At 43.7% G+C, this 23,529-nt stretch overlaps 1 protein-coding gene across 1 annotated transcript in view; it reads right to left on the bottom strand.

The window, feature by feature from the left end:
- The window catches only part of ttll12 (tubulin tyrosine ligase-like family, member 12), a 41,906-nt gene that overhangs the window by 8,478 nt on the left and 9,899 nt on the right, over positions 1–23,529 (bottom strand). The window contains exons 4-10 of the mRNA XM_034131567.1: positions 10,144–10,303; positions 8,126–8,259; positions 7,364–7,440; positions 4,141–4,257; positions 2,551–2,745; positions 1,897–2,008; positions 565–716 (exon numbers count right to left, since the gene is read on the bottom strand). Coding sequence (XP_033987458.1) covers positions 565–716; positions 1,897–2,008; positions 2,551–2,745; positions 4,141–4,257; positions 7,364–7,440; positions 8,126–8,259; positions 10,144–10,303 — 947 coding nt within the window. The remainder of the gene's footprint in view (positions 1–564; positions 717–1,896; positions 2,009–2,550; positions 2,746–4,140; positions 4,258–7,363; positions 7,441–8,125; positions 8,260–10,143; positions 10,304–23,529) is intronic.

The raw sequence follows: 23,529 nt of genomic DNA, 5'->3' as shown, positions 1-23,529 counted from the left end.
TAAAATAGAGCCCTACCTCTTGGATGGATTGCCATGAACTCTGATATAGCTGTTCATGGTTACCGGAGAACTTATCTTTATGAATTTGGCAATCAACTTATCTTCTAGCAGCGCCATTAAGTCAATTTCAGTTTATACAATACGTTGTTTCTATCTAATGGTTTTGTTTTCTTCACAATGAGCATTACAGCCTCAAGGTTAAACCCCCAATGCCAATATTGTGTGGCATGACTCCTAAAGTGTTTTTTTACATTTGAAACTCATAGCAAAAGGAAATTCCTCCATTTTGAGAATCTAGTCCCAGATACAGTAGATATTTGTACAAAAAGAGAGATTTTACAATAATAAAAAAGGGATTTTTATAGCACTATTGTGATGTCTAGTCTTTGCAACAGCTGAAAGTGCTTTTACAGCTCAAGACGTGCCTGCTTATCAGGAGTGAAAAACATTCACTCACACAATTTGGGTTTAAGGACACTGACATGTTGACGGGGGTAGCCCACTTAACCTCCTGAGCCACAGAAGCCACCAATGCATTGAAAAATGCATGCATGGATGCTTTACCTATTAGCAAAGCGCAACCAGAAGACGTTGTAGGCGTAGAGACGCAGAGGCTGCACAGAGTGCAACATCAGCATGTAGCGAATGTCAAACTTCACCATTCCCACCTCCTCTCTGTTGAACAGCACTGGGTCTTCAATGTACTTACACACCACCTGGAAAACACAGACACACACAGTTAGAGGCTACTAAATAATAAAATGTAAGATTAATATAAATGCTTCCTTCGTATGTGCAGAATAACTGTTTCCATTACTTTAACTAAGTCACATTTTTTGACATTGTATTGAGTAAAATAAATAGCGGAATGTTCTTATGGAGTGAGTTGTTACAACCCATGGCATTTCTCTGTTGCAACAGCTCACTTTAAGCCCCTGCATCAGCAGCACATGTGGCGCAACAATACAGGAAACCTCAGAAGCTGAGCTCCAAAAACAGGAAGCACAGCTTGCATGTCACTTTTAGTTTTCAAGTTTATTTGGGGGTATACATCCTGCTTAAGGCAGCATATAAGAGATGCGAGACGATCACTTGAGTCCGACTGAAGTGACCGGCTTCGGCTGCACAGCTCACAGATGCCAACCTCAAAGGCAATTGCTTTCCAATAATTAAACCTAGTAACTGAGTACGCCGTGTGTATGTAAACCCAACCCTTGCAAACCATAACTCTCAATAAATAAAAAACACCAAGAACTTCAACCCTAGTATCTGTCTCCTTTTTATTTTTTTACCCCACTGGGACACTTGGCCAAAGGAACTTCAACAAAATAAGTAACACAAGCCAGTTGCTCCTCACGTTACAAGCAAATTATAGTATAGAATGCCACACAATGACCTAAAAAGTGAAGTCTGTTGGGAAGAAATGCTGCGACTAGCAAGCGGGAAAATAAGCTAGCACTCTTAAGCTGCATTTCGACCACAGGTTTTAGCGCGGCTCGCCATGGCTCGGTTCACCTTTGCTCGGTTCGGCTCACTTTAAGCTGCGTTTCCATTACAGTTAGTAACAAGGGTAGTAACTATAGTAACCACGCAGTGTAGGCATGTTTTCCTAAAGGTGAACCGAGCCATGGCGAGCCGCGCTAAAACCTGTAGTCGAAATGCGGCTTTAGTGTCACATTGGGTGCATCCACCAATTAAGGTAACTTTCCAAAACCTATAATCCTGCCCCTCATTAACACCTCACTTCACTGCAGTGCATTCAACGCAGTAGGGGAACTTAGAAAAAAAATAACGTTTGAGTCTGGTCTGTAAAATGTTGCTTTTTTCTGTCCGATTAATGTACATGGTCTCCTTAAACAAGCTGGCTTCATGGCGTCTGTTTCTCAGCGTGTGTACCTTTGGTGTACTCTCTCTTTGTCTGATAATGTAGTCCAGGTTGTTGGTGATGTGCATGTCCAGTCCACGGGCCAAATTCCAGGGCTTACAGATCCAATGATTATCCTTCCCCCTGAAACACATGCCAAAACATCAACGTTGTACTTTAGTGCTCATGGATCAACAACATCATTGTTGGGAAAATACTGAATATACTCTTTCAATATCAGAGTAGCACATGATAACAAAGGCCTAACTGTAACTGTGTACGTACCAGATGTATGATTACATAGATGAAGCTCATGAGACACTGTTGTGAACGTACGATAGCTAGGTTCCAACGATTAACATGATGATTCAGCCCCTAGGGCAGTGACCATCAACTGGCGGCCCGCGGGCCAAATCTGGCACGCCAGACATTCTCATCCGGCACGCGCTGTGGCGCTGGCGGAGTGGTTAGTGCGTTCGCCCCCCACTCAATTTTTTTTTTTTTTAAGCATGTGAAGGACACTGTTCAGGAACTAGTTGTACCATATGCTCTGTATGTGATGACTACTTCAATTCTTGCAAGGATAATAAATACATGCATCCAGTTATTGAAGCTCAAGCCGGTGACATGTGATATTTTTCTAACAATCAGCTACATATTTTGGAAGACTTTTGCAACATTCCCACCTCTGTTGTCTCTGTTTATAATGCTTGATGAATTGCGGCAGCTCTGAGTGGAGGTTAAAGGTCTCTGGGAGCCAATCAGGTTGTTGGCCGCATTTCGCCCTTCGAGCCACGGCAGCCATGCAGTCCTTCACCGTGATGATGCTCTCACAGGGAAACTGGTTCAGCATCACATGAGGCCGTTCCTCGCTCAGCTTCCTGTCAGAGAAGATGTAAGGACAATCGTATCAACAAGAACCATGATGTGGACTTCACACAATTGTGCTTGATATTAAATAATGACATGCTATTTACAGACTTTAGCCTTTTGGTTCAAATACTTTATCCACTCCCATGGGCTAAAGCAGAGGAACCTTACCCTACGTTCACATTACACCGTCTTTTAAAAGGCCCTTTTTGTGTAGCATTTCGAGGTTGTTTTTGTATACACTTAAAACACCTGAACAACATAAATAAATAGCTTAATGTCTTTATCTATTATCTGTCTTAAGGCCCGGACACACCAGTCCGATTTTGGGAGTCAGAGGCCGTCAGAGGCCGTCATTTACCTATTGTCAGCATCACATGGAAATGTACATTTGCAAGACTGTTTCTGCCCCCTCGATTCACATGTGACCTTTCATACGTGATGGTTTCTTCATTCTCAAACTGTTGTGGAGCAGAAGTATACAGTTGCAGGATTAGTCTCAAGTACCTCAAGATTGTCCTTAAGTACAGTGCTTAAGTAAATGAGCTACTGTCTACCACTGTTCATTGTTCATTTAGCTATTGTGAGCATCACATGGAAATGTAAATTTTGCAAGAAGTGGCCATTATTCAAATGGCTGTTTCTGTCTGCCCCTCTATTCTTTTATTCCATGTTTTCACCCATTTAGTGCGGTTTCTCCTGATTTTTCGCTTCCGCTTCTTAATCTCTGCAGCAGCAAGCAACAATCCAATTGCTGATAACGCCAGTACCGTACGATACATGTTTTCGATCGACGAGAGAGAGTGAAAATGGAACCCAGACGCTGTGTTTGTTTGTTTATATCACTCAGTCTGTTCTTCTTCTCTTGGTGTATAAAAGGCAGTCGGTCTTCCGGTTGTTGCCTCTTTTGAATGACGAATACACACTACCGCTGCCTGCTGGTAAGGACAGTTATTGCCACTCGTCTACTGAAGTATTTGCGGTGTGTTCGTAGGCGGGCGGCGTAGCGGCGTAGCGGGCGACGTAGCCGACGCAGCTGACGTAAAAGTCGGGACGCCTTCGGTACGCGTTCTTTGGTCTCAGGTGGGTGTGTAGCGGCCTTTAGTCTGTGTTTTACTATCTCACACTGCCTGTGCTGCAGGTGGAAAAAAGTGCTTCTTGGCAAACAACTATCCCCTTGAGACGAAATACCAAGACTATACAAACAGCATGTTCTTGAGCTGTTATGTGTGGGAAACTTTCAGCGCCTAAATCATAAAAAGGCATTTACTTGGATTATATATCTGATAAATCTGCTTTTAACAATAACGCATATAACCAAGCTAATTTCCTACAACATATCTTGTAGTGTCTGAATGACAAAAGAGCTCCACTGAAAGCATGCTGTGTGTTGCTTTGTTGCTCACCTGTAGTCTTTGATGTGAGTATATCCCCAAATGATGTCCGCCTCCTCCTTATCCTCAGTGAGCTGGAACCGCTGGTGTGTCAGGTTGTTTGTTACTTGGGACAGGTCGGAGTAAACCCTGAAACAGAGCATGGTAAATTATAGAAAGATGTGGTTAAGCAGTGGCAGTAAACTTTTAAAGTGCCAAGGGTGAACAAAAGGCCACTTTTTAGTGTTTTCAGGTCAAACTGTCCTTACATTCTCTAAAGTGAATGAGGTATACAGCTCACCTTACAGGCTGAGGCTTTCTTGTTTTATAGTCCTTCTACAAATAAAACAGTAATTCACAAGCAGTAAAAGGCATCCTTGCTGGAAGGATTAATTTTAGTGCTTAAAAATTCCTCAGTGTATTGACATTTGCGAGGTCAGCCATACTTAGGCTGGTGCCCCACGAGGACGCATACGGGAAAACGCATACACAAACGCAATCGCAAAAAAGGCTTCCGTCCACACGCAATAGACACCGGATAGTGTCTGTTCACACGAGACAGCTGTTTAGTTCCAACCGCTGGAAAAGCTGCAGTACATATGCCGAGCCTGTACGTGGCGCTGTAACTTCCTCCACAAAAGCAGCGAAGAAGAATGGTTGTCATGGCTGCCCTTCTGTTTATTCTCCGCGGTGGGGGCCGAGGGAACCGGGCAGAGTTTTTCGCCGGTCAACGTGTGTTAAAGTTTAAATCTTCCGGACAAAATTATAAAAGTGCCGATGAATGTTATGGATGTTGTTTCAAAAGTTCAGGTATTAACAGTCTTATGGCCCAAACTGTCCCTGAGTCTGGTGGTTTTAGTCCGGATGCTGCGGTCCCAACTGAATAATTCTTCTAGATATCTAACCTTTTGCTCTGTGACGTTTTATGATCTACTCTGACGTCTGTTATCTCCTTTAAGGAAAGGCCTTGGTGCCATATGTGTTGTTGTTACCAGTTTGTGACCGGTCAACTTGTCTGGCACGAATGGTAATTGTTGTGAGAACGCTGAGGCACTTCTTTATCGGTGTTTGTGGACTCTAAGATGTGAAATCTTTGAGGCCATAAGTGTCGGTGGCTCAGTGTTCCCAGCTGTTTAGTCTACTCCTTCAGAGATGTTGATTACTCTCTGTGAACCAGTTAAAAGGTCTAGCATAGAGAGAGGCTCTTCAGAATTGACGTGGCAACTCTACCGTGAAGTCAGAACCTCTGACTCTTTGACTTGTGATGTGAATCCTCCGGCCGATACTCTGAATAAACCCATCAGTGTTTGACATCAAAGCTCCAACTCTCACCGTGTCTCCTTCCTGAGTCGGTGACTCCCAATGCATTGCTACACAGAAGTTTCTCCCACACCGCCTGCCAGACGGCAGCCCATTTGAGAAACACCTCTGAAGTGCTGACGGCCGTAGACAGTTCATTTAAAGTGGACCTATCATGCTATATTTAAATGATATATTGTAGGGCCATACCTATATAAGGTATATTTATACGTTTCTGTTTTCAAAATACCAAACAGATCATGCATTTTAGCCATGCCTTATTTCGCTCTATGTGCTGTTTGCTGTCTACGGGTCTGATTCTGCTGACCACGCCCCCCTGCAGGAGAGGTGAGACGTGCTCTGATCAGCTGCTGGGCTGTCAGAAGAGGGGGAGAAAAAGAGATCTCCGTCCTCCGTGTTTTATTATATAGAGTCGTTATTCATTTGTTTTAAAGCTCAATAAATAACAAAGAAGACCTTTGACCGGCACTTTTCAAATTTTTTATCTGGAAGATTTAAACTTTAACGGACATTTTGACCGGCGAAAGAAACTGAAACTGAAACTCTGCCGCACGGTCCCCTCGTTCCTTGGAAGAGGCGGAGAGGTGGGTGTTTGTCATCTGCTGGTGGACTAACCGGAGAGAATTACAGTGCTTGCCTCGACGGGGAGGGATTGCATTGAATTAAAGCAGCGGGAGCAAACGCTTGCCTCTGGGAGGGAGAAAAAAAGCCACAGCGGATAATAAACAGAAGGGTAACCATGGTAACTATGGGCGGGAAGTCTTCTTCGCTGCTTTTGTGGCAGACTACAGCGCCACGTACAGGCCTGGCATATGTACTACAGCGTCTCCAGCGCTTTCGAGCGGCAATGGCCGGCCGTGGCCCAACCCCACATTCCCCTGATAGGTGGAGAGTTGGCCCAATAGCCGTAGCGCCACCGCCCTGACGTCAGTAACGTGTTCAAATCTGGATCAGTTTTTATCAGATCCGTTGCAGCCCCTTTTTTAGAGATTTGGGTATGGAGGAAAATAGAGAGGGTTGTGTTTTCTGACACTTGGTGAGTTCCCTGGAACACCGGGGACACATATTCATGTATAAAAGATGTACAAAAGTGCGTTTTGCATGATAGGTCCCCTTTAAGATTCAGCGACAACTCAATGTTTTTGCAATTTTACCTCAAATGTTTTCATATTTTTCCACCTCAATATTCAAAAACATTAAGAAGACTGGCTCTGCCATAAGCTCCACCCCGGAAACGTATCAAGTTGTGGGGGAGAGGTGAAGACTGAGCACACTGTTAAATAGATAATCCTGACCTCCCCCACTAGCTACTGCAGACAGCTGAACTATGTCTCTGTCCCATTTCAATGCTGGCCTTGGGGAGTGCTATCAGGAAAGTCTGGTGCAATTTGATTGGGATGTGGGTCAAAATAAAAGGATACAAGTCATGCCATCCAAGTTTATTATCTTAGTTTTGATGTTCACATTCAAGGTCGGAGACGGTGAATATTTCCTGCAACAACTCCCCTTGTGCTAGCAGAGAATTCAGCTTCTTAATTTGTTTTATTTTTAAACTAGATTCCACCGTTTTCCTCTTTTAATAACACAATATTATGTGCTCAAACTCTAACTCATTGCATTTTAATTGTAATAAAACAAACTGCAACTACTTTGCACACTTGTTTAGTGTTTATAATATCCTTTGTTTTTAGATAGATATTTCTTAAGGTATTTTTAGTAGTAGATTTCTCTATTATAGTGTATTTTAACATGTGTTGTGTATTTTATTCAAGATATTCCATAGATATACATGTTCCTGCTGTTGATATGTAAATATGTACTTGCTACTAACTCATGTGCAATGTCTTTTTAACATGCTGCTGTAATAAAAGTATTTCCAAGTTTGGGATCAATAGAGAGTTTCTAACAATCTCTCTAATGTTGATCTGAGACTTACTTGAGAGTTTTGTCCTCAGGCACAGTGTAGGGTTGGATCTCCACAGGAAGCTGCTCCTTGTTCTCCAATGCAATGTTCTGGAGAAACAGAAACAGAGGACTTTAATGATCTAAAATGTCTTGGATGAATAAGACTTTATCCTTGTGGGAATGAGGTGTGACTCTTTGCTTTAAAAGGGGGTTTTGATGATGAGGGATTTTTCTACTACATACAGCTAGATGTCAGACGAAGATGTGTCAGAAGCAGGGATACGGTTTTTGGCTGTAATCCCTGTGGCATTTTTTGAACAGCGTAGAATAATAGAAATGATATGTATGTGAGCAAATATATACATTTTTCTGCTTAGAAAAAAAGTTAAGGGGTACGAGAGAAAACCGTGTATTCCTGTAAATAAACTTTTACTTTGAGAATACAATATAACTCTGATAGGTAGTCTGTGTAAGACTGAAGTCAAACCGAGGCAGAGAACAACAATGTAGTTGTGTAGAAGTCAATTAATCATGGAACTGGAATGCAGTTAATGGCTTGGAAAGACTGGGGGTGAAACAAGAGTGCAGTAAAAAAAAGAATGGTCATAATTTATAGGTGCTTTTAAGCAGAGGGCAAAAAACAAGGTCAATGTCCTGTTAATATTATAGTACTCTTAAAATGACGATACAATAGGTCTTGGAAAGCTAATAGATAGAAAGCATTGCTTATATCAATTCATTTGTGTTGTGTTTTAAATAAATCTTTTACATAAAAAGGTGTCGAGTGCCTCACCTCATAGTACGAGTCTGGGGGCTCAGACGTGACACTGCTGACCCCTTCTAGATCAGCTGTTACCCATGGTAACAGACGGCATCGCCTCACCAGGGGGTCCGTTTCTCCATATGTATAGTCACGGGTTACTTCATCTGCAGAAATAAGATTTGTTTGACACAAAACTTCGAGAAGTGAGGGGGACACAAAACAGGGGGTCTGTGGGCCCTCCGCAATAGAAATAGTTCTCGAGTTCCTGCCTTTCAAACAAAAATATTTGTTAGGACTATGGTGCAATCCAAGAAAATGTGTAGTGTATAATGCCTGGCAAACTTATCTAGTATCCTATCCATGTGATCCATTTTTTTTTTACTGTCCTATAGTACACATTGGAATGATTTGTTACAATTATATTAAATAGATAAAGGTGTGCATTGGAAATATTTGTTTACATAGATGACAAACAATTTGAGACTCACTGAGATAACTTAGACTAAAGTTCTCTCTCTCTCTCTCTGCACAATACACATGTGTGTGTTGCAGATGGTTGTTTGATGCCTATCAGCACAAGGGGGGATGGGGCGTTTAAACCCTGAGGAGGAGTAGCTGCTGCAATGCAAACATTTCCCATCAATAAAGTACTATCTTATCTTAGGCCTGACTCCAGGTGTGTGTCTGTGTCTGTGTGTGTGTGTGTGTGTGTGTGTGTGTGTGTGTGTGTGTGTGTGTGTGTGTGTGTGAGTGAGTGTGAGTGAGTGTGAGAGTGTGAGTGAGTGTGAGTGTGAGTGTGAGTGTGAGTGTGAGTGTGAGTGTGAGTGAGTGTGAGTGAGTGTGAGTGAGTGTGAGTGAGTGTGAGGCGTTGTGCACACGGGAACGTTTGCGTTTATGCACAGTATGCGTATTCAAAAAAGTCTTCCGTTCACATGCATTCGTTTCATTTAACGCGTCTGTTCAAACGAGACCGCTGGAAACGCTGTCGTACATATGCCGGTACTGTAAGTGGCGCTGTAACTTCCGCCACAAAATACACCAAAAGCAGCGAAGAAGACTGTTGCCATGGCTACCCTTCTGTTTATGCCCCGCGGTGGATTTAGCAACATGTAGTTCATGTAATTCTCCATGTCCACTTGTTGCTGATGGTTGTGGTAGAGGAGCTGTAGATTTTGCACTAATATCTGTAGCATGGTCAGTAGCAGTAGCACTAGCAGTAGCTACTGACAGGAGGAAGTGTGTGTGGCGATTGCTGGTATTCAGCGGGATATAGTAATTTCCTCAGCATATGGATAAATGCAACGGGGAAGTTAACTGAAAGAAACCGAATCTATGGATATTGCATCGACCGACCAAGAAGCACGTCTCCGTGGAGAGGACGCGCTCAGAAAGAGAGATATTCTCTACAAACACCGGGTGAGATCGCTCCTCTGGGACACGCCGGTCCTCTGCCTACAAACATTTCTCTTTTTGCCGCCGACGGGCGCAGGAGCAATGAACAATAATGGCCTGGATTAGGCAGTAAAGACAAGTTTGGTGTATCGCAGAGCGGACTGTTTAATTTTGTTTGTGTTGTTTGGCTGGAAAATTGTCAATATAATGGATCAATGCATGAAATCTGACTGTTTATTTTGTTTAAGGAGTATATTGGGCGTTAACAATTCTGGTTTGCCTTTTATAATATTATTTCATTCAAGAACCCCTTGTGCGTTTAATTAACACAGCTATTTTTGATAGTTGATCGTTACAGATGGCTACTGGCCATGCTACAGCAGTGAGCAGGAGAGGTGGGGCTATCGTTATTTTTTCAGGAAATATTCGTATAGAGGTGATTACACGGACTCGGTTGACCCCCCAGAGCGTTTCGTTTGCAAATCTATCCACCTTGGGACCCGTTATCGTTTGTGGGGTCCGTTTCTATCGGCCTCGTGTAAATAATAGGGCTATACGCACGCGAAACTATGCAGATACAAGCCGTTTTGTCCTCGTGTAAACGGCGCCTGAGTGAGTGTGAGTGAGTGTGAGTGAGTGTGAGCATACGTGTTCACCTCCTTCCTGCAGGTCATGCAGAGGCCAGAGCAGAGTGTAGGCGAGCCCTCCCTGCATGTAGAAGAAGGGGGCCAAGCGGCAGCTGGGCTGGTCTGAGTGCTGCACCCGGGAGCCAAACTCATCCATGATGTACCACACCGGGACTTTGTCCTCCGGAGACTGCACCCGAAAACACGGAGGAGAACAGTGAAGTAGACGACTGAGACTCTACTACGTCTACCATGGTTTGCTTTCCATTTCAATCATTTATCAGATGTTTTAGAATTTGTATAGTTTTGTGCACAATTTAACAATAAACAAACATAACCAACCATCAATTATGTAGAGTGCAGGAAGAGGCTTCAAACCTACTGGGCTTATTTAAAGGGGACCTATTGTGCAAAATCTACTTTTTCCATGTGTTCCCCTCTGTGTAAAGAGATTCTGAAAGTTTCAGGAAAAAAGATTCGCTCACTTTTTGTCCTGATCCATTTATAAAAATAAAAAAGTGATTTTTTCTTTAAGTGATTTTGGCCACTTTATGATGTCATGAGGATTTTTTGGGTAACCATTAGCCAATAACCAACCAAGGTAACCCCCTCCCACCCTTATCACCTGAATCTCCCCCTATTTTAACCAAATATCTCTCAGAGGGGCGTGGGGAGTGGCTCCTTATTTTCATCTAAAGTAAAAGACAGAGAATCAGCACTTTTGAAACAGGGCTGAAACAGAGGGGTTTATGGGATGCTACAATGATCTGTTTGGTATTTCGAGCCAAACACTTCAGAGACATGTTTTGAATATATCTGAGACCTATGATATATTCAACCCGGTATCACGGCAAGACGTGAACATGTGACGATCTACCATGCTGGGAGACGTGAATATATCACGGTTTCGTCCCTTCAAACGTGACAGTTACACGGTATTGTTAACATGGCCCAACCAGTGGAGAAATACCCGGAAGTGCCAAGCAAATGGTCTACCGCGCCTATTGGTCGGTTTTTATTGTCAAAATTAGATGTTTTTAATTTATTTTTTAATCATCACACTTGATTTCGCCGATTTTCTTGTTGCCCTAGCTGGTCGACACCTCTTTTAGCAGAAACAAAGGCTACATTAATGTATTAAATCGATGTTAATCCATGTGTGTGGAGGCCAGGATGTGGAATTAACGGACGTGACGTTGTGCGATTGCGTTGCCAGGCAACCCAATTTACAAACTCTTCAACTACAACCCTAATTATATTTTAAAACATTTTAGAAGGCCTCACGAAATACTTTAATGTAAATTAAAATGTAAATGTGAAGGGGTGTGTGTAATGTGGTGATTGACATTATTCACCCACGGATCTATGGGTTGGGGGTATTGTTCCGCACGGACATTTTAGTTAAACGGACTTACTGTTGATGTGAAATCCGAAAAAAAAAACGTTATACACCATAACGGTGCACAGCTGATATAAAAAGACTTGTCGTTTTTAAAGATATTACTGATTTTCTTTGAATATAAGAATGTAAATACTGAGTTGAGAGAATAGTCAGGGGATTTGGGCGATGGGAGACACATCTATGGATTCAGAATTTCAATAGCTTACTGTTAAATGACAGATATACCTTTCTGTCTGTGATGTTTTACAAATCAGATATTATAAGTAAAACATGTGAAATAATATAGCAATATCCTGTACAATTATGTGAAAACATGAATAAAACTACACATCTTCAGATGTTATACATACACAAGTGTCCTACACTAATAATACAAAGTTATTATGGCTGTGTGCACCGCCTAGTGGTTAAAGCACGTTATTGAATTAGTTGTGTCTATGATATGTCAATGATCCTTAGAAAATCTTGAAATCTTGAAAGGGATATGCAAAATAGCCATTATATACAGTCTTTAATGAACTATTAGGAGAGAATAACGAGTAATGAATATACTTTATAGGGATCTGCAGATAAATGTTTAGTCTTCTCAAGCAGCAACTATCAAATATCTCTCCTGATTGTTGGCACTTGACAATCACCTTTCCCTGAATTTTACTCAGGTGTAACTAAAGCCTGATTTAAGGGTTGTTTATATTTCACATCATTAATCAGAATCTGCAAAGTAACTAAAATAAATGTAGTGGAGTAAAAATACCAGGTTAACCTCTGAATTGTGTGGAGTAGAATTGCTGTTTTGTTTAGTAATGGATATTGAATATGGAATAAAGGTTTTGACAAGACCTGGTGTAACAATAATCAAAAAGGACATTAAAAGAGCTCCAGATGTCAATGATCTAAACAAAACAGCACACCTGAAATGTATTAAATACTTTATTAAGGGCAGTGAATTAGTTTTTTCTGTATGTTTTTCAAATCAGTGTTATACAGTAAGTGTCATAGACAGTGTTACATTGCTATTATTATCCTTAAAATATATATTATAAAACAAAACCATTTATGATCTTTTTTTTGGGGTGGTTTACTAATGACAGTTAATTCTGTTTCTGCTATTGATGGTTTCATTTTTGTGAAAAATAATCAAATAATCAAATTCAATAACGTGCTTTAACCACTAGATGTGCCTTTCTATCAGCTGTGCACTGTTATGGTGTAAATACAGCCTATCTACCAATTGGATCAAATATAAAAGTCAGCCGAATTATTATTGATACTGCAAGGAGACGTATTGTGTGAAAATAAATGTAAGATGTTGTTTAATTGCGGATATATTTATGATCCACGTCACGTTTTCAGTTTTGGCGGCAGTGCTTCCTGTTTGTCCAGAAGTCTTCTCATCAGGGCTCTATAAATACAGAACTACGGCAGATGTGTCATATTTAATGCAGCCAAACCGTGTATTACAATGCCGTTATGTGATGACCTCCAAAGAGAAAAGCAAGCAAACTCGGAATAAAGTATTATTTTATTTTTTTTAAATGTTTTTGGATTTCACATCAACAGGAGTCCGGTTAACTAAAATGTCCGTGCGGAATAATACCCCCAACCCATAGATCCGTGGGTGAATAATGTCAATCACCACATTACACACATTCCTTCACATTTACATTTTAATTTACATTAAAGTATTTCGTGAGGCTGTCTAAAATGTTTTAAAATATAATTAGGGTTGTAGTTGAAGAGTTTGTAAATTGCGTTGCCTGGCAACGCAATCGCACAACGTCACGTCCGTTAATTCCACATCCTCACCTCCACACACATGGATTAACATCGATTTAATACATTAATGTAGCCTTTGTTTCTGCTAAAAGAGGTGTCGACCAGCTAGGGCAACAAGAAAATCGGCAAAATCGAGTGTGACGATTAAAAAATAAATTAAAAACATCTAATTTTGACAATAAAAACCGACCAATAGGCGCGGTAGACCATTTGCTAGGCACTTCCGGGTATTTCTCCACTGGTTGGGCCATGATAACAATACCGTGTAACTGTCACGTTTGAAGGGACGAAACCGTGATATATTCACGTCTCCCAGCATGGTAGATCGTCACATGTTCACGTCTTGCCGTGATACCGGGTTGGATATATTGATGAAAAACTGAAGTTACCTACTGTAACTCCAGCTTCTATGAGTATAGGCGTAGCCCTCTAAGGCTATCGCTATTGGGTAATCCCCTGCGCACCCGCGCAGCACTGAAACACTTGTAGTCCACGCCCACCCGCGAGGTGGGCCCCACCCTCGGGCTCCCTTCTGGTATAAATAGGAAGGAGGCCCGACAATCTGCTCCCACACAAACAACTTTTCTTCAGCTATTCGTGGAGCCAGTGGGGCCCAGAACTTAGAGGGCTACGCCTATACTCATAGAAGCTGGAGTTACAGTAGGTAACTTCAGTTCTATTTCGTATATGGCTTCGCCCTCTAAAGGCCCAGACACACCAGGCCGAAATCGGCCGTCTTCGTTAGTCGGACGACGAAGCGTGCCCTGTCGCCCAAACTCAATTTGGTGTGTCCCGAACCGTCGGCCGTGACATGCCTTATTTGGCCTTTCACGGCCGAGGCATGGCCGATTCAACATGTTGAATCGGCCATGCGTCGGACACAGGCAGTCGGACCAAGAAACCACACCGGCACCGGCACCGCTCAGAGAAAGGCCAAGTACTTAAGTACAGTGTCTAAGTACATGAGATACATACCGCTGTTCATTTACCTATTGTGAGTCACCTCGGATAAAAGCTTCACATGGAAATGTAAATTTAGCAAGAAGTGGCCATTATGACATTACATACATTGCTGACTCTAATAAACTACACACCCGCCAGAACACTGCGATCATCAGATGCAGGTCTTTTAACTGTGATTTTATAGTATCTCTGCACTTTATGTGCTCATTTCATCATTCATGTATTTTATATTCTACTAAAACTGAATCAAACCATAAACAAGGTGGCCTGTTGGGATTACAATATATATATATATATATATAAAATATATCTGCATTATTTTATCCCACTTTATGTCTTATTTTTTACTGATGTAAAGCACTTTGAACTGCAATCCCCTGTATGAAAGGTGCTATACAAATACAGTTATTATTATTCAGATGGATGTTTCTGCCCCTCTGTTAATTCTCCCATTATCCTCCTCAATCTGCCTAGAAGTATTTTAATGTTGTAGCTGTTACTATAACCAATACTAATGCTAGGGCTGCAACTGACAGTTATGTAGGCACATTGTTATTGTTTCTTATCGCTGTGTGATTAAAAGAATAAACACAAATAGCAGGATAGGCAATGCAAAACTTTATTTCGTACCTTCATACACACATAACACAACATTAGAATGAGCTTTTATCAACGCCTACATGATGATAACCCTGATACACAAAGCTTGAGGAAAATATCACAACGCCCCATGAGCTTCTCGCTGCAGTATCCATGATTTCACCCATTTAGTGCGGTTTCTCCTAATTCTTCGCTTCCGCCTCTTGAGCATATACTGTATATATAAGCTCTTGAGACTGTTTCTTGAGAATGTCTTGCACAAGCAACACTCCAATGGCTGATAGCCCCAGTACCGCACGAAACATGTTTTCGATGGACGAGAGTGAAAATGGAACGCACACGCTATTTGTTGTTTGTTTATATCACAGTCTGTTTTTCTTCTCTGTCTTCCGGCTGTTGCCTATTTTGAATGACGAATACACACTACCGCCGCCTGCTGGTAAGGAGAGTTATTGCCACTCACGCATGCGCAGTTCGTACATGCTCGGCTGAAGTCTTTGCGGTGTGTTCCAGTGCGACACATGGCCAAGACGCAGGAGAACTCGCCGACGCAACAGTCGACGTCGGCGAGTTCTCTGGTGACTGCCTGGTGTGTCAGGGCCTTAAGGCTATCGCTATTGGGTTAAGGGCGAAGCAAGATGTAGTCTGCGCCCCACTGGGTCCGCCCGGTACTAGAAGCACAGACACACCTGCTCAGATAATAACCCATGCCTATTGCGCCATGCGAATGGCGCATCACAGTCCCTGGAATATAGCATTACATGAATATTTTCCATGAGGGGACGAAGGCTGGGAACAATACAAACCTGCCGCTGTGAAAAAGTAGAGACGAAGGTCGCACTTTGCCCAGCGACAAAAAGAGGGGGAACAAGGGCAGCTCTCTGCGTGCAGACAGGCAGGAGAGCGTACAGCTGGATCCCTGACGTCACTCACTCTGACAAGACACTCCGTACGAAATGGGTCAGAGGAAAAAAGGAAACATCCCTCTCATAAGAGGGAAAAAGGGCCGCTCTCCGCGTGCCGAGAGGCAGGAGAGAGGCGCACAGCTGGATCCCTGACGTCACTCACTCTGACAAGACACTCAGTACAGGGTGTGGCAGAGAGGAATGGGAGACATCCCTCAAATAAAATTGAAAAAATGAACAGGGGGAAGACCAAGATGCCTTGGCAAAGCCGTGGAGGAGGAAATTCCTCTGGTGGAGTGCGCACTGATGTTCTCCGGGGGATCCACCCGAGAGGAGACATATGCCTGTGACACAGCCTCCCACAGCCAGTGTGACAGCCGTTGTGCAGACAGAGGCTGCCCGAATGAGCGCTCTCTGTAATGCACAACCAGGCGCTGGGAACGGCGCAAAGCAGCTGCGCGGGCCACATAGCAGGACAGCGCGCGCACGGAACAGAGGAGATGAGATGTGGCTTCCTCCTCCGACCTGTGAGGGGGAGGAAAGAAGCCATCCAGGGTGATCACTCTTGACCTAAAGAGCTCGTGATGACCTTTGGCATAAAAGCCGGGCGTAAAACAGCTGAACTGCCATCTCCTTGGATCCGGAGACATGACGGAGCCACAGAGAGAGCAGACAAATCACTCACCCTTTTCGCTGATAGAGCCAAAAGTAATAGCCTACTACTTTGGCTGATAACAGTTTAAGGGGAACCTGATCCAAAGGTTCAAATGGGGCTTTGCTTAGTGCGCGTAACACCAAAGCCAAATCCCACTGAGGCGCCAGTGCGCGTGACCCGCCAGTGTGCGTGACACAGGTCTGAGTCTCCGTACTCCTCGCATAAAATGGCTGGGTGGCTGCTGATCGCTCCCTCCGCCAGGGAGAGAGCGTCCCCACGCCACGGAATTTCCCACGGTCTGCCTGACAGTGTACGCTGTAGGCATGGAAACCAGGACACTCCCGTACGCTCCAGGGCTATCAGGACCGCTGATTGCCGCTTCTCCCGCACTCGGTCCGGGAACCGAGGGGTCAGCGGAACTGGTGGGAAAACCGTATAACAGCACCCTGGGCCACGGCCGATGTGCAAACGCGTCTACCCCCAGAGGGGGGTGATCCTGCGCTCTGCGAGCCCCTCTGTTCAATTTGTCGGCCGCCTGGCTGCGTTCAGAAGCTGCGCAGATCGTACTCCTCCCTGGCGATTGAGGTAGGCTGCCGTGGCCTGTTGTCTGTGCGAATCAACACATGTTTGATTGTACAGCAACGGGGCGAAGTGCTGGAATACTCCCCAAAACGGAGAGCAGCTCCAGCACATTTACCTCTGAAGCACGGGGTCGATGCGCAGGCGAATGAACCACCTCTGGAGTCTCCTCCTGTGTGGGAGACCCAGGGGGATCACCACATGACCAGCTGACGTCATGCTGAGCAGCTGTATCACAGAGAGGGCTGTCACCACGCTGCGGGATGTGACACGCCGGAGGAGAGCTGTCAGTTTCTCCACTCTCAGCCGCGAGAACCGCGCTCTCATGCTGGCTGAGTTTAATTCCACTCCCAGATAAATGATTGTCTGGGAGGGAAGAGGACAGATCTTCTTCCAATGTATGAAAAAACCCAGGCTTGACAGATGCGATACGAGATGTACCGTCTGTAAGCAACTTCCTCCCTGGAGCGAGCCCGCAATAGCAGGTCGTCCAGATCCAGAACCACACTCTCATCCCTCCTCTGTGTAGTGGCTCCAGCCTTCTTTACACACTTTGAAAATGTGCGAGGAGCCAGGGAATATCTGAACGGCAGACGATTGTCTGGTCTGATATTCCCTGAAATGAGAAACGAAGGGATTTCCTGTGTTTCGGGATGATGGGTACATGGAAGTATGTGCAGGCTTCAGGTCTATGGAAGTGAACCAGTCGTCCTGGTGAACACATTCCAGCACCTGTTTGATCGTCAGCATGTGGAATACTGACAGATCAAGGATGGGTCTCATTCCCCCGTTCTGGCTTCTCTGTGATGTGCTGTAATGGTCGTCATGGTGACGAGCCACGCCATTGCCCTCGCCGCCGCTGCCCGTGAGGCGAAAGGGCTGCGAGGGAGCCTCCACACGCTGCATTTCACTCCGGCTCTCATCATGAGGCGCGTACACACTCAGGGGATGAGTAGTGGTGTGTGCAGTGCTGTCCACACGAGGCGTTATAACGGTGCTCGTGGGTTTACTATGACCGTGTGTAGGAGGCATCTAGGACAGAGGAATGCCGCGAGCTCTGCAGTTTATAAACCAATAGGTTAAAAACAGCAGGCTTCTGCAGCTAATGAACCACCTCTGGAGTCTCCCCCTGTTGGAAGTGTTGACAGTTCTGCTGTTTAAGTGGCCGTGTCATACCTGACCTTTACCTCACCGACCTCTATTAAGCTTACCATTGATAAAAAGATGCTAAATTGGCTGTGAATGGAAAGGATGTATGTTTCCTTCTTGTTGTTTCAGGCATATGAAACCAGGCATGTGAAGCTAGACAGAACATCCTGAACTTTTGACCTATGTATTCTCTCGGCGCCGTGCTGGTGGCTGCCTGTTGCTTGCAGCTCCCGGTGTTTTATTGATCTTTGTCTTTTTGTTTACTTTTATCCTCTTAGTTGTACTTTTTTCTTTGGATATTTATTTTGTCTTGTAGCGAACTATGGCCACGTTTTATTTCGAACGTTTTCTGGTCATTCTTCTACTACTTTTTTCACTTTTTGTGTCGGAGAGCCATGCTCTGAGGAGTGATGGCATTGTTTACTCTCGTGAGCAGCTGATTGCGCTGTGCCGACCCGTGCTGCTGCCCGGAGCCAGGCATGACATCCCGGAGGAGCTTCGGAGGCTTAAGCGGGGCTGCAGAGCTGGAGCCAAGCTGAGGATGAAGAAGAAGATGAGATACAAACCCTGTGTACCGGCCATTATAATGGGGAATGTGAGGTATTTGGGGAATAAGATGGACGAGCTCGGCGTGCTGACGAACACGCAGTGGGAATACCGTGATTGTAGCATCATGTGTTTTACCGAGACTTGGTTGCACACGCTCATCCCGGATAATAACACGGCTCTCCCCGGCTTCACGAGTGTTCGGGCGGACAGGGACGTTATTCTGAGCGGCAAAAAGAATGGAGGAGGGATTGCACTGTATGTGAACGAACGATGGTGTAATCCTGGACATGTTACTGTGAAGGAGCGTTTCTGTAGCCCGGACATTGAACTGCTAGCTGTGGGATTACGTCCATTTTATCTACCTAGAGAACTTTATTCTGTCATCGTAGTTGCTGTCTACATTCCACCGTACGCGGACGCGGAGGTGGCTGGTGACGTCATTCACTCCTCTGTGGCGAAAACTCCAAACTCTTCACACTAATGCATTCATCACAATAACTGGGGATTTTAACCGTGCAAAACTGAACAAATCTCTGCCTACATTCACTCAGTATGTGAAATGCCCCACCAGGGGAAATAATACACTGGATCTTTTATATGCTAATACCAAGGATGCATATTGTGCCACTGCCCCGCCCCCCCCCCTACTGTCAGTAGCTACTGCTACTGACCATGCTACAGATGTTAGTGCAACATCTACAGCTCCTCTACCACAACCATCAGCAACAAGTGGACATGGAGAATTACATGAACTACTACATGTTGCTAAATCCACCGCGGGGCATAAACAGAAGGGTAGCCATGGCAACATTGCTCCGGGGTCTTCTTCGCAGTCCCGGCATATGTACTACAGCGTTTCCAGCGGTCTCGTTTGAACAGACACGTTAAATGAAACGAATGCATGTGAACGGAAGACTTTTTTGAAAACGCATACTGTGCATAAACGCAAACGTTCCTGCGTAAAAGCAGCCTAAGCTCCAGCAGAACAATAGCAGGGATGTCTGGGCTGGGATGAAGGCTATCACTGGCTTCAAAGGGAGAGACGGACTGACTGTGGGCACCCTGGAGAGGGCCAACGAGCTGAACACCTTCAATAGGTTTAGCTCTCCGCCCGCTGCTGTCTCCTCCACTTCTCACCTCACCTCCTTCTCTCAGCCTGGCGTCAGCATCCCCCCTCTGCTCACCACCTCCACTTCACACCTCTCCTCCACCACCCAGCCTGGCTTCTGCACCCCCCCTCTGCTCACAATAGGGGCGTTCACACCAAGTACTTTTCCCACAATAGTTCATGAGAGCTCTTTTAGTTCTGATGAACTAAAGCAGATCGCGTTCACACCAAAATGAGTTCCTGGGGGTGGATTAGGCAAATGAGCCACTGACGTCACTTCTTCTTCTGCTTTGGGTTTACTGGCAGGCTGCAAACAACTTCACGGCGAGTACAGTAGGTGGCGGTATGCACCTTAAAGTTGCAATTCGCCAAAAAACCGTGAGAAGAAGAAGAAAAACTTCCGCTTCCGCTGTATGCTTCTGTTTACCTTCCGACCTCAGGCACGGTATGGAGTTGACGTTTTGGTGGTCGTGTTATACAGCTTCGTAACAGAGTTATTTAAGCCAATAACTCAGCCATAAATACAAATACAGATCGACCATTCAAATGCAATAGAAATGCTGAGTCGGAGGCGAAGGCGGTTAAGAAGCCTTAACAAAAGGATTGGACGACGAACAAAGAACAACAATGGTACGTTCATTAAATCACATTAATACTATCTAATGTAGGATTTATGGAGTTATGTAGGGCTAATTTGTGTCTTTGTATGTGTTCCAGATATGCGAATACTACGGAACGCGTCGTGTCCCGCGCTCTCTCTGGGTGAACAATAGAACATCGGCCTGGTGGGAGGTGGTGCCAACGTACACCAATGTGCAGTGGATCAAAGATTTCCGAATGTCCAAGGGCTCTTTTCAACTCCTCTGTATTCGCCTGGAAGCAACGTTGGGGAGACGCAACCTAAAAAGATCGCCGCGGGGCAAGACACGCGCAAAGCCCTTATGTGGCATCTGAACAGCATGGAAATTGTAAATTGACAATAAAGCTGATCTTTTGTAGTGCATTTGGTTCTCTCTTTTATTTACCACAGTCAACAGACACAATTGCAATAGTGCAGACACACCTTAGTGCAAAGATTAAATGTCAGTATCAAAACAGTACTCATACTGTATATTTGTATATTAATATGAGTATATTATTATGTTAAATGTGTGTTAAAGACAATGGGATGAGGTTGAAAGCTCTTTAAAAAGCTTTTGTATACCATCTTTACTGTGATAAATACATACATGTTAAGCATACACACCTGAAGAACTACGTTACACACACAGGTTAGTCTGTACTGCTGCTGGTTTAAACAAAGACAGTCATGATGCTAGTGCCGTGCATGTAGGTTCTCTTTTATTTATCAGCAGCAGATCAATAAGTGTCAGTAGTATCAAAACAATATAATAACAGTGGCAATATATATATAATAACAATAGGTAGGCTCAGCAGCAGACACACCTTAGTGCAAAGTTAGGTGTCAGTATTAATAACAGTGGCATATATATAATCCGGACTGGAGTGGACTGGTGGAAATCATCTGCTTCTGAATGTGGCCAAGACCAGAGAGATGGTCATTGATTTCAGGAGGAAGAGGACATCTCCTCCTCTGCCCCTGTGCATTCTAGGAGAGGATGTGGCAGTTGTGGAGGTCTACAAGTACCTGGGAGTGCACTTAGACAATGGGCTGAACTGGAGGATCAACACTGACGCTGTGTACAAGAAGGGGATGAGCCGACTCTATTTTCTGAGGAAGCTGAGATCCTTCAACGTATGCAGCAAGATGCTGGAGATCTTCTATCAGTCTGTGGTGGCTAGTGCACTCTTCTTTGCTGCGGTCTGCTGGGGGGGCAGCATAAGAGACGGTGACACCAGCAGGATCAATAAACTGATCAGGAAAGCTGGGTCAGTCATCGGCATCAAGCTGGACCCTTTTGAAGCTGTGGTGGAGAGGAGGACACTGAACAGGCTGTTGTCCATCATGGATAACCCCAACCATCCTCTCCACCTGCAGCTGGACAGTCAACGGAGCTCCTTCTCCAACAGACTGCTGCAGCTCCACTGTCACAAGGACAGATACTGGAACACATTCCTGCCCACTGCAATAATACTGTACAATAAATCACCTCTGGCTGGAAGAGAACTCTCTGCTCCATAGTTTCTCTAGAAATTAAACCACGTTGTACATTTTACTCATCTGTTCAATATTTATACTCCATATTCCATAATGTCATATATTTTGAATATATATATATATATATATATATTTTGAATATATATATATATTTTGAATATATATATATATTTTGAATATATATATATATATATATATATATATTTGTATAATATCTGCATGTATATTTTCTATTTCAACATGTATATTTTATATTTTATTTTTCTTTCTATTCTTGTATATTTTGTAGCTTTGTTTTATTGTAAAATGCCTTTTATGCTGCTGTAACAACAACAATTTCCCAATTTGGGATCAATAAAGTTCTATCTATCTATCTATACACACTCACATTCTAGATGGTGCAATAAAAGCGTAGAAGTTCCAGCTACCATTCAGAGAAGGCGATTGTGGTTTTTGACACCTTGACAGCGGTTACAGCGGGTATGAAGACAATGAGGCACAGGATGCAGGCGGCCTACGCACAGATTCGAATCGACTTCCTGGGCCAGCGAATCGTAGAGACAAGCTGCCCATATTTGTCTCTGTTAATAAATGAAATCTCTGTTAATGAATTAAAGTATAAAGTTTGCATATTTGAAATTGAAATGTTTAAAGAAAATAACTTGATTCTAAAACATGATATTGACAATGTGTTCTGCTTTCATGAAAAATGTTCATATTCCCTCTCTTTAAAATTACATCAGTACTATAAGTTTGTATTTGTTTAATTTTTAAACCTTACCTTTTTTAATGTTCAATAATTAAAAGTTGAACAGTTGTGACCTCCTTCTGACTGAAAGAGAGAAAGGGGGAGACGACCTGATGCAGAGAGGGAGGAGGAAGAAGACTATAAAGAAGGATGGAGAAGAAGGAACGGGGCTTTTTTGAAGCCCTGGGCTTGGGCTCTTTTGGACGGCTTGAGGACATTTGACTTGTCTTTATTATTTTTTTAAGGATTCTTTTTAATCCTCAATTTTGGTTAAAACCTTAATAAATCCGGTTTGTACTTTGTACACTTCGACCCAAACTCCTGGGGCCTCATTTATAACGCCTTGCGTAGGAAGGTTGCTTACGTAGTACAAAGCACAAAAATAGGTACATACATTTTCCGCCATTTTCCGATTCACAAAACATTGCGTACCGGCGAGGGAAGTGCGTACGGCACTCCCTACGCCTGTTTCCCTTTACAGTATAAATCACAATCGACTCGTAACGCCCATATTTGCCTATACATAGTCAAAGAAACGCCCATTCATTCATTCATTTCGACTGACTGCATGAAGAAGATCGCAGGAAATGACGATAGAACAGCTAAAAAAAGACATCTCACACCGTGTCAGATTCAGGTTATTTTGGGGAGGTCGAGATAAATCATATTGTTTGGTGGATGCAGTTTGAACCAGAGTAGCAGCATGGAGGTCGGATCGTCACCAAAATAAATAAACAAGTGATCCGAAAAAAGTTAATGACAAAAAAAATACACATAACCTTCCTCAGGCAGTGTGTTTGTCCCGGGGACAGGAGACACCCCCTTGATGAGAAACTAAGAAATGATCGGGGAATCCCTCCGGA

Source organism: Trematomus bernacchii, unplaced genomic scaffold (genome assembly GCF_902827165.1).
Source record: "Trematomus bernacchii unplaced genomic scaffold, fTreBer1.1, whole genome shotgun sequence".
In the NCBI taxonomy this organism is placed as follows: domain Eukaryota; kingdom Metazoa; phylum Chordata; class Actinopteri; order Perciformes; family Nototheniidae; genus Trematomus; species Trematomus bernacchii.
Note: the sequence above shows the minus strand (reverse complement) of the source record. Positions and strands in the feature narration are given on the sequence as shown.